Below are 12,413 nucleotides of genomic sequence, written 5' to 3'. Positions count from 1 at the left end.
ACAGACTTTTTTTTCTGCCTGCACAAATACCATATTTCAAAACTATTCTATACTGTTGTTCTGAAAAAAATTTGTTCACGGAATATTAATAGAATGACCAATATTATTTAAAAGTATGAAAATGAAGCATCAAATAATAAAAATGTTGTTTAAAACTTTAAAGTGTTTATGATATTTGAGTTTAAAAAATGATGCACCACTACCAGTTAGAATATCTCAGCTTTGAATGTTAGGAGCTAAGATTCTGAGCAGGGTAAAATAACAAAGAGATGCATTATTCAAGCCATCCTGTTAGATATGTAATAAATGCATATTGATTGAAAAGTAAATACATTAAACACTATCAAGAAAGCAAGGATAATGAAAACTGGCTTTCACAAAAAAGATGATTCATTCCACCAAAACACCTTACAAAATCACATTTCCTCAAACACACACACACACGTGCGCATGCATTATCTTAAATAAATTGAACAAAAATAATTAAAATCATCATAACTGAAAACACTCTGTGACCCAGAATGTTTTCTCCATTCCAAAGATGCACATACATTCTGCCCTATTCTAACTGGTTCTTATTTTCCATCTCCATCACAGGAACCACTTTGTAGGTTTCTAGTTGAGTGCTGTTCCAGGTATCTTACAAATCCTGCTGGTCTCAAAGTTACAAGGAAAATCATTCCAGGCCCATTTATCTTGGTTATTAACAAGAACAACACAATTTTCTTCCTGAGAGTTACTGGGTTCATTCTCATGCCAGAATCTGAAAGAAAAAAAAAAAACAGAATAAATATACATACACACAATAAAAGATATCAGGAACAATCTAGAGAAAATGCCCCTAGTGAACATTTTAGACCTGCACTGGCCAGTACAATAGTTACTAGCCATACGTGGCTACTGAGCACTTAAAATGTGGCTTCTCTATATTGAGATGCGCTTTACATATCAAGTGCACATGAGGGGTCTTCAAAAAGTTCAAAGAAAATGGAATTAAAAGATAAAAATAAAAATATATAAAGTTTATTTCCCAACAGAAGCTCCATCAAGTCCAACACACTTTTGTAAGCAATGATTCCAATCATTTAGTCCACCCCAAGGAACTGAGGTCCTGGGAATTTAACCATGTCAATGAAGTCTTTTTTACATTATTAACTGAAGAAAAAATGGTTGCCCTTTAAAGAGTTTTTAAGATTAGGAAACAAAAAGAAGTTAGAAAAAGCCAAATTAGTACTGGAAGGTGAATGCCTAATGATTTATCATCAAAACTCTCACGAAATTGTCTTTGTTTGATGAGAGGAATGAGCAGGAGTATCGTCATGCAGGAGAAGGACTCTCTGCTGAAGCTTTCCCCCGACTTTTTCCACCAAAGCTTTGGCTAACTTTTCAAAACACTCTCATAATAAGCAAATTATATCACACTTAGGCCCTCCAAAAGGTCAACAAGCAAAATGCCTTGAGCATTCCAAAAACTCTGTTGCCGTGACCTTTGCTCTTGACTGGTCAGCTTTTGCTTTGACTGGACCACTTCTACCTCATGGTAGCCATGACTTTGATTCTGCTTTGTCTTCAGGATGGTACTGCTTTAGCCATGTTTCATCTCCTGTGACAAGTCTTTGAAGAAATGCTTCAGGATCTTGATTTCACTTGTTTAAAATTTCCATTGAAAGCTCTGCTCTTGTCTGCAGCTGATCTGGGTGCAAGAATTTTGGCATCCATTGAGTAGAAAGTTTGCTAAACTAATTTTTCAGACAGAATTGTGTAAGCTGAACAAACCACGATTCCTATGACGCTGGCCATTGTTTCTGCTGTTAATCATAAGTCCTCTGCAATTAGGGCACAAACAAGATTAACTTTTTCCTTTCAAATTAATGTGGATGTTCTGCTGCTGTGAGCTTTATCTTCAGCATTGTCTTGTCCCTTCTTAAATCGAGTTATCCATCTGTAAACTGCTCATTTCCTTGTAGCATCGTCCCCATAAACTTTTCATAAAGCATCAGTGACTTCACCATTCTTCCACCCAAGCTTCACTATAAATTTGATGTTTGTTCCTCAGTTTTAGCAGAATTCATGTGCTCTTCTGATAGGGGCTCTTTTCAAGCTGATGTCTTATCTTTCTTAGTGCCTCAAACTAGATCCTGTTCATATATGTTATAACAAGTTAGTAGAAATTTATTTTGGTACAAAACAAATTTTGAAATCCATTCATAGTATTTTTTATAATACACATGTTCCATGAACTTTTTGAAGTCCCCTGTCTTTTGAAGACTTAGCACCAAAAAAGGATGCAAAAGATCTCAGTAATAATTTTATATGGATTACATGTGCAAGTGATAAGATTTGGATACACTGAGTTAAATAAAATACATTAAAATAAATTTTAGCTGTCTCTTTTTATTTTCTTGATGTGGCTACTAGAACATTTTAAATTATTCATGTGGTTGTACATTATATTTATATTAGACAACATTGGTTTTGAGGAAGAAAATGGCAAGGTTATAACTCTGTTTCAAAAACAATTTTTATCTGTTATCATGTTGTTTACCCCAAATATCAAAACTTAGAAATGTTTTTTTTCACAGTCCTCCCACGTTCTTTTGTTGACATTTTTCAAATAAGGATACTGAAAATTTCACTAAAGTTAAAGGATCATTCTGTTGCTGGGACATAGTTATAGAGGTTGCTCAACACATAGTGCTCTATTTTGAGTAAGCATTTCTACTTCAGTGTACTCTACCCCAAAATGAATTCTTACTGCTACTCTCTTCTCACCTTTGCCTATTAACCCTCTTAGCCCAGTCAATATACTCACACCATGTGTGGGTTAAATGGCATCTGGTCCACCCAGTGCCACTGACCTTCAGTGTTCTCATCTGTAAGTCCCAGGAAATATGAAAATCGTCTATCCAAAAATTGAATAATAAAGTTCTGCATAAAAAATGTAAATTTGTATAAATATATTTGCACTTATCAGGTGATGGCTGCTGTGCTGGAGGAAGAGGGAAGAAGTCAAGTAGGTTACAGGTTAAGCACAAAAGCTGTAGCATCAGATAGATCTGTTTTCAAATCCTGCTTGTAATGTCAGTAAGTGCTTTAATCTCACAGAATCCCTGGTTTTCTCATCTCCAAACGGGACAGCTTCACTACTTCATAGAGTTACTGTGAAGATTAAGTGAGATCATACTTAGAACCCTCTTAGCACAATGATTAATAGGACTGAATTTTTTTAGGAGCTTTTGTTTTTAAAATCTCCTTCTTTAATTGTTTGTCTATTTTATCATTTCCATTTTATTCAAAGAGCCAGTGAACCCATAGATTGCAAAGCCATGTAGACAGAATCCTCAAGTAAACTACTGACCAGGAAAAGAGTAGAATCTGAGACATGGTACACATATGAAAATAAACCTCAGCTTTTAAAGAATTGGATTTTCCTTAAGATTTATTGAGAATTAGAACCGTACACTGGAACTATTTTTCCTATGCTTTATCCCGAGAAGTTCTTTTAGTACTGATTAACCATTCATTTATTCACCTACTCATCAAACATTTACCAAGACCTATCCAGTGTACCTTGCACTGCACAGGACATTGGAGATGCCAAGATGAGCAAAGTATGGCCGCAGACCACCAAGTAGGCGTCACTGGAAGAAGCGGAGTAATAGACAATTACAGTATACTGACCATAACCCCACTGTGCACAAAGCACCACAGAAGTACCTCCAACTTAGAATAGGGAGGGTGGAGCAGGGAAGGTGGTCAGGGCAGGTTTCTGGGAGGAAACAGCACCTGAATCAAATCTGGAAACATGAGAAGAAATTGGCCATATAAAGCAAAATGGGAGACAAAGAAATGGCTTTCGAGGCAGATGGAATAGATAAAGCAAAGGTACAGAAACATAAAAGAGCAGAGAAATTCCTCTTTCTCTACAAAGAGATTCAAAGCAGCAGGGAAACTGGTGTGAGCCTCCTGACACACCTGCTCAGCTTCTGTGCTGATGGTCGCCAGATGGGCCCCCATCCCTGAACAGTTCCTCTCACTCTCAGCCCATGTCTTGTTGTCATTCAGAAGAAAATAGCAGTAGGACTGGAAACCTCTCCAGCCAGCAGGACAGCAACTCCAGGTACTCCCTCAGGTGAAAATGGAAATGGAAATTAGTTACAGAGGAGCGATTCATCTGTGACAGGTTGCATAACGATTCTACTACTTAATATCCCATTAACATTTGTGGGAATAATACCAGGATTACCAAAAATCATTCTCTCATTCATGCCCCCCCTCAAAATCCTGAAAATTACATTTCTAAATGTCTTCTAAACAGAAGTTTCTGAAATCACACACTGACTATGAGAAAATTACCGAGTATTCTTAGAAGATATATCATTATTCAATGTCCCTACATCTATTTATTTTCAATATTTAAAGTGTTTTCATAACAAAGCATTTTGCGGGATATTTTATCTGAAAGGGGCAAAAAATCTGCTAAAACTCAAGCATTTCCCCGTTCTCTCAAACGAGACTTTACAAATTACTGAATAATAAAAGAGATAAAGACATCTCAGCAAACTGTATATTCTAGGAGAAAACTGTCCTTATGTCTAAATCAAGGGAAAATGGGATTAAATTGATGTTATGTTTTGGTGTCAAAAAAGGCTCATAGGGCCGGCCCGTGGCTCACTCGGGAGAGTGCGGTGTTGAGAAAAAAGGCTCATAAATATGTTAAGATATTCTCCAGTTATTCAACTGATTGCAGTCATGAGAAATTATCTCAATTTACCGATATTTACTCTTGCGCCACATTCTCATTTTATGTTATTTTCATTTTTCCTAGCTTACTACTAATATTCTTTAAATCAGATTATGAATTTGAATGGAAGCAGAAATAGGAAAGAAATTCTCCTATACTCTGCTATCTGTACCTTTCAGTTCTGATTTCTGTCTGCTACACGTTAGCTTCTTGTAGTACTCTGGTAACTTGAACACTCCCATGCCTCTTTTACAGCGTACAAAGTTGAAATGAGTCACTGTCAACAGGAAATAGAGTTAGTTTCCTTTTTCTGTATAACCAGTTAATTAGGGAAATAGGGTCCAATCTCTCTAACCTTTTTCTTACCCTAATAATTAAGACACCTCATTCTCTTTTCTTCCTATGCAGTTCCTTTGTTCCAACTCCAGGTGAATTGTTTGAAAGCAATTGGTGAAAACTAATATTTTAACTCTCATATTGTCCATTTTGTGCTTTACAGGGGGAGTTTTGCAAACTTTAGTCTGCACGTGTTTTTAAGTATATTTTCCTATTAGAATTTGTGTTACAGTGATTTTTTGGTGACCACTGGGATAGTTCTGCAAAGTTTTATGAACCTTATTTTTTATTTATTTATTTTAAATATAATCAAATGTAAAAAAGTGAAAAACATAAATGTACATTTTGGCAAATTATTAAGTGAACACTCCAAGTAACAACTAACCAGCTCAAGAAACAGAATATTGCCAACACCCCAGGTGGCCTTCACATCCCAAATGCAACCCACCCCCTCCTTAAAGATTTCATTCCATGGACTTCAAAGTAACCACTCTGTGCTTTGCTTCACAATTTTACCACTTAATAACATGTCCCCAAACCATATAGATCAAATTTGCCTGCTTTTGAACTTTCTAGAAGTGCAGTCATATAGTATGTATTCTTTTGGTTCCGTCTTCTGCTGGGCATTGTTCCTGTAATTTATTCATGCTGTAAAGTGATCTATTGCCTCAATGCAATAAAATGTATTTATTATTCTACTTCTAGTCAATATTTGTATTGTTTCCAGTGTTTGGCTGCTGTGACTCTGCTGCTCTGAGCATTTTTGACCATACATCCTAGAGCACAAAAGCATGCATTTCTGTAGGAGTGAAATTGCTGGTAATAGGATATACAGTATCAACTATAATAGTTTTCCAAAGTGGAAACTTTTGCACAGTGGTTGTACTGCTCTACGCTCCCACCAGCAGCGATTCATTACAGGTCCGGTTGTTCCACAGCATCACTGATATTGTGTAGTGCTAGACTTTTTAATTCTTGCCATTCTGGTGTATTTGCAGTGTTATCCCACTGTGAGTTGCATTTGTATTTCCCTGAAACTAATGAAAACAACACCTTTTTGTATGTTTATTAGACATTTCATTTTTTATTTTCTATAGTGCTTATTCATACTACCGTATTTCCTATTTTTCTACTGTACTGTCAGTATTTTTCTTATTGATTTAAAAGATTTCTATATATTTTACACATTAATCCTTTGTAATTATATGCATTACAAATATGTTCTCCTATGTGTGCTGTTTTTGCTTTTAGTGTTATCTTTTGTTGTACAGTAATTCGTCTGATATAGCATAATTTGTCAATATTTTCTTTATTTTCTAATGCATTTTATGCCATGTTTAAGAAATCTTTCCCTGCCACAAGGTCATGAAGATATATTCTACATTTATCTTTTTAAACCTTATTGATTTGTTTTTCACATTTTGGCCAATAATCCACCATTAATTAAACAAAACTGTCTTTCCCTCATAACTGCAATATCGCCTTCTGTTTTCGTTTTGTTTCATTTTGTTTTGGCACCTGGACAGTGCAGGGATCAAACCCTGGATCTTGGCATCGTCAGCACCATGCTCCAAGCAACGGAGCTAACCAGCCAGCCCCTCTTCTGTTTTTATATAAAGCGTTTATATATGCAGGATCTGCAGCTAAGCTCTCTGTCCTTTTCCTCGGGTCTATTTATCTAGAACCTATACTATATTACTTTAATTATAATAACTTTATTGTAGGTCTTGATATTAGAAAGAAAAGTCTTCCTATGGCTATGATGGTGGTGATGGTTTCACAGGTGTATAGTTGTCCCCAAACTTGAGATGTATACATTATGTGGGCACAGCTTTTTATATGTTAATCATACCTCAATAAAGTGATTTTTTTTAAAAAAGAATGAATGAATGAGTCTTCCAACCTCATTCTTCTTTTTAAAGCCAGTCCATCTGAAAACTGGTTTTTTCCTGCTTGCTCTTTACTCATAAAAAGCAGCCTTTTGTAAACCCAGCTCAAAATGGAGGATAACTTACTATAGTCACCAAACTTTACATGTATAGAAAATGCTCTAAATCCTCTAAACTCCATCTTTCATTCCCTGACACAAGGCAGCACCATCAAAGAATAGAAAGTCAAATATAAAGCTGTGAATTTTAAATCCAAGACCCTGAAGGCATTATAAAGTGATACGTTAGAGATAATCAAGTAGCAAAAGGCTTACAGCAACTTTTAAAAAGTTATTTGGGAAAATGGTTCAAAGAGATTTCCATTTGGGCTAATAACGTACCAAAACAACTTGAAATGAAACAGGCACCAAGAACTGAGGTGAAAATAACAGCAATGGAATGCCAGCCTCCATCTATTAGGACAGAAAGGAAAATAAATAGGCAATGTTAAATATCTCCTCTGAATACACCAATTTTAAGCCTTACAGATAAATAAATAAGAATTAAAAATGTTAACTTTTAAAAAATGTCGGAATAGGAAAGGCTTTTAGAAGCAAGACACAAAACCCAAAAGACACAAACAATTGATAACTGGGGTACATAAAAATTAAAACTTCTATATAACACAGCAGTATTAAGAGACAAGAAAAACATGGAAGAAAAATCTTGTCACGATATTGATGTACATAGTGCATAAAGAATTTTGAAAATCAACTTAAAAACTAACCAAAAATTCGAGCAGTAAATTTGATTCACTGAAATTTAATTTAAATTTAAGTGAAATTTGATTTACTGAAATTATAAGTGGCCATTAAACAAATAAAACTATGTTCAACCAAGGAAATGTAAACTAAAATATTGTACTATGATTTTTCATATGTCAGATTTTTAAAATTGATAATATGCAGTGTTGGCAAGGCCGAGAGGGAAATTACCACTCTCAGTGAGGAAATAAGTGCTGTTGCTGAGACTGTAAATTAGAAAAGCCTTTTAAAAGGGCAATTTAGCAACATTTATCAATTTTTAAATGCATAGCATTTGCCACAGGAATTGCAGTTCTCGAGATCTATCATGTAGAAATAACTGACTGACTTATGTTAAAGGATATTCATTCTCATACCACAGAAATAGAAAAAAACACTGCAACTTAATGCTTACATCTGTATTATCAATAGTAGAAATTCTAAATTATGATGCATCCACATGATGAAATACTATAGAGCAATAAATTGAGTAATCATGCATACCAGCATGTACTGACCTAAAGAATCTACAAGACCTACTGTTACATAAAAAAGGTATTTTTCAGAACCTTTATACAGTGTGATCCCACGGTGGGGTGATAAGATGAAACCAAACTTTAATTTTTAAGTTTCTTTATTTCTACATGTGTTGTATATATTTCTCAAATAATATTATTTAATATTCTCACAATGCGAATCCATTGTGCTACTTAAGTCAGACATTACACAGGACAAAGTCAGAGCCTCTCACACACCATACGCCCAAGTCAGTGGGTTTTCTACATCTTCTTTCTCTCTCTTCCCTGTAAAAGATTCTTATCAAATTACTCTCTTTCCATCTTATTTTTCTTTTATATACTTTATCTCCTCCCTTGACCCAAAGTACATTTTATAAAGAAGTTTCTGCTACCCAGCTTATTTGAACCTATGTCCTTTGTCTTCATCAAATCCATCCTCACTTTCTTCCGCTCCCTCCACTCCATCATCACCATCTTCAACTTCACAACTACCATCAGTTTACACTTTTCAGTCGAAGTCACAATCCTGTCTGCCTCTTTAAAGTTGGCAGGAGAGAAAGCACTCACGTTTACACTGAGGCTCTTCCAGGGCCATCGTGATTACTCTCTGCGGTCCAGCAGACAAGAGGACCAGGGTATATTTCTGTGGAGAGAGGAATATATTCAGAAGTACTTGAGCTTGAACACCAATCTTAAGTATTTTGGTGAGAATAGAAAGTTCTCACTCTAAGACAGTTAACTCAAAAGAAGAAGTCTTTTCAAGGACTGAGGTTCCCCTTGATTCACTCTGGGAGATGGGGCATTAAAAAAGAGGAAATTGACTAAGCAATGTCCACAAACAGTCAGTGGAGACTTCCATATGTATGCTGAAGTCACTAGATCAGTGTGTCCTGTGGAATTTCTCAATTTGTTTTTCTTCATTTAGCTAAAAGTATTTAGCAATGCCCTAAAAGAAATGATCATTATGACCAATAAAAATTTAACAAATGCTCCCTCATCTTTCTCTTTTCCTTTTTATTAAAAGGATCTAGGACTCCTAGCAGATATATGAATTTTGCTTAGAAAAGGAAAAAAAATAAAATAAATATGGCACAGTCTCTTGTTCCCAGAAAGCAAGCATGATTTAAATAATATAAGAGAAGCTCTGTTCTAGAAAGTTCTCTGAGCTGAATGTGAAGCTGTGTTCGAGATACAGTTAAGATTGCAAAAAGATAATGTGAACAGTTAGCAAAAGCTCTGGTAAACATTGTTTTGGAGTTGCAGAAGAGGAGATAGAGCTGTTGATTAAACCCCAAAATCTTCCTAGATGATAGAAAGCAGGCTTCTTAAGGCAAAAAAAAAGGAAATGTGAGATTCTGTAGTAAAGACACAATCTTTCTCACAGGTAAGAGGTGAGGTGGTTAGCTTAGCAGAAGTCCATGGATGAGTTTAAATAATTTAAGTACAAAATTAATTTATTTTATTCTGATGATTAATTAAAATTGTTTGAATGTATAAAAGACCATGAATTCACAATGATCCAAAAAAGGAAATAACATATAATATAAAACATGGATAAATATTACAGGCTTTGCTTATTTTTTTATTGAGTTTAGCAAGCAAAAATTATGGTATGTACATTACTATACAAAGTATTAGTTTCTTCTATTAAGAGTTTATGCAGTTCCAAGCGTAGGTATTTACCTGTTTTGTTTTATTTTGTAAAACTAAGTAATAGATGCTAGAAGTGATAAGACAAGTAATCCTGGGGGAAAAGTTATTCTGTAACAAAAATGGGTAGGACATTAATATGTATCAGTTGTTACACTTAATAACCAGTAGAAACAGAAGCTAAGAGTCCACACACAGTAACTGAGTAGAAGAGGGCTCCTAATGTGCTGCAAAATGGTGAATTAATTATACAAGCAAAAGAGCTAACAACACAGACTTCCTTACATATATATATATATATTGACTCTGATAAAATAAAGAACACGTGGTTCTGAGATAATGCTAACAGATGAAGCCAAAGACTTATGTAACAATGGCCAAGCAAAACATTAGAAGTACAATATTTCTGGGAATGATGCCTGGTTGCAAACAAATGAAGTGAAATAAGACAAATAAATAAAATAGATTAGAATAGACTGTTTGATGTCACAAGTGAAATTTTAAAATAGAAATAATTAGCAGTCTAATTTTATGTCCAAAAACCTATTGGCTGGCACATAGATCATTTGATCTTGCCTAGATATAATAAAATGGTTGCAATCACGGATAGGAATCAAAATAAATAATATGATTGAAATATAGTAAGATATAAGAATACGCATTGCAATACCCACTATAAAAGCATGAAAAGTTCTGCTTCAATTTAGAAATATTGCCAAAATCTGCTGTTTGGCTTCAGCTTATAAAATATCAAATAGCTGACTGTCAATTTGAACTTCTTTCTAGCATCTCTAAACTTGTATGATCACATAGGTGTATCAATATTAGTAATAACAAGAGCATGTGTCTGGCTACTGCTGAGCTAAGGCTAAGGCCTGGAATCCTGCTCACAGCACCAATTGTCTAACTCTTAATCCTGTTTGTGATGTCAATTGTAAAGCTAGGTGACCACACTCATTGTCGTGGGTCTTTTACCTGCTGGTAATCCTGCACCAACTGAGCTAATTGTTGAGCTAGGGCTGGGTCTGGAGCTCCCAGACCCCTCAAGCCCATTCACAGACTGGGTCACAAACCCTTCACATGCCAGGTTGGGTCACCAGACCCCTCCACTCCAGATCTGTATGCTAGGCAACTGGCCACACAGTCCGTGGAAGCCGCAGGTCTGGAAAAACATGGCCGCACAGGGCAGGCGCCGGAGGCAGTAAACACCAGCCAAAGCGGCGCTGTCTTGCAGGCACACGTACTCCAGCCACACATACAATGTTTACTGAACTGCACTGAACTGGTTCTGAGGCGAGGGGAGCCTGACCAAACTGTTCCATTTTCCCAACAGCATGTCTTTCAAATTTGTAATTAATACCTGAATATTTGATTTAAAATATTTGTAAATATTCTAAATGTTTGGCAAAAATCCTTGTGTTAGTCTGTTTTCTGTTGCTTATAACAGAATACCTAAAACTGGATAATTTATAAATAAACAGAACTAATTTTTTACAGCTTGGGAGGCTGCGAATTCCAAAGTCCAGGGGACACACCTGGTGAGGGAGGGCCTTCTCTTCTGTGGGGACTCTAGGATGGTGCATGGTATCACACAGTGAAGGCTGATAGAGAACACAAGCTAACTTGCTCTCTTGCTGTCCTTATAAAACCACTAGTGCCACTCCCGTGATTACCAATTCATCCACTAACCCAAACACCTGTTAACCATGAATGGGTTAACACATTCACGGGGGCATAGTCCTCACAGCTCAATCACCTTCCAAAAGCCCCACCTTTGAGCACTGCCACATGGGGGATCAAGCTTCCACACGAGCTTTGAAGAAAACAAAGACCATAGCAGCCCTACTGTGTATTTGTGTGTTGAATTCTATCAATCAGTTAAGGTAAAAATGCATATTAATTTTGCCAAAGTAAACTGCCACCATAAATAACACTTGTGAAAATTGTTAATTTTATATTAAAAATTATTAAGACTTTCAATATTTAAATAAGGAAGTGGAACAGCAGCAAATACAAATATGGAGAGAGTGTGGTACACCTTAGGAAGAGCGCGATCTCCTTTTCGCAAGTTGTTTTAAATTTTAAATAATACAAAGTAGAAAGATAGAGATTAGATTACACCCTAATCCTATCATTTGTAGAATTGTTTGATAAACTAGCATTTATAAAGTAGTCATAAATTCCACTTCGGATATGTATCTTTCCAGAAAAATTCCACTTTGCAAATTCTCATCTTTTAAGGATAAAGCGTACCTCATAATTTATAAGGAGAAAATCATGTATAACAAGAATCATGGTTAATTGTTCAAACTAGAAATATTCAAGTGTAAATAGTATGAAGCAGAGGAGAAAGTGTTAGAGGAAAATAAGGTGCCCAATAGATACCTTGCACCTCCATAAATGCCTGTGAAAGTGCTTGTTGCAGTCTGAAAGCTGAGTGTTACAAGTGTTGCTGCACTATGTGGTCAAGCCCCTGTGATTTAGCCACTAAATA

General features: G+C 35.6%; 1 protein-coding gene across 1 annotated transcript; it reads right to left on the bottom strand.

Moving 5' to 3' along the window:
• Window positions 1-615: 615 nt before the first annotated feature.
• On the bottom strand, window positions 616-8,864 carry CLEC4D (C-type lectin domain family 4 member D). Its single transcript, XM_063115764.1, has 6 exons — window positions 8,837-8,864; window positions 7,350-7,421; window positions 4,908-5,021; window positions 3,976-4,127; window positions 2,813-2,928; window positions 616-763 (listed from the first exon to the last, which is right to left on the bottom strand). Exons 1-6 carry the CDS (start codon window positions 8,862-8,864, stop codon window positions 616-618), a joined length of 630 nt encoding a protein of 209 aa, XP_062971834.1.
• Window positions 8,865-12,413: the final 3,549 nt, after the last annotated feature.

The sequence above is a fragment of the Cynocephalus volans genome, chromosome 12 (genome assembly GCF_027409185.1).
Source record: "Cynocephalus volans isolate mCynVol1 chromosome 12, mCynVol1.pri, whole genome shotgun sequence".
Lineage (NCBI taxonomy): Eukaryota > Metazoa > Chordata > Mammalia > Dermoptera > Cynocephalidae > Cynocephalus > Cynocephalus volans.
The sequence above is the reverse complement of the archived record's forward strand: the minus strand, read 5'-3'. Positions and strand labels throughout refer to the sequence as shown.

Coding starts and splice junctions, on each gene's coding strand:
- CLEC4D (XM_063115764.1), bottom strand. CDS start 8,864: ATGGCCCTGGAAGAGCCTCAGTGTAAAC. Junction 7,422..8,836: donor GGAAGAGCCTCAGTGTAAAC/GTGAGTGCTTTC, acceptor CTGTCCTAATAG/ATGGAGGCTGGCATTCCATT. Junction 2,929..3,975: donor TCAGCACAGAAGCTGAGCAG/GTGTGTCAGGAG, acceptor TTTTTTATGCAG/AACTTTATTATTCAATTTTT.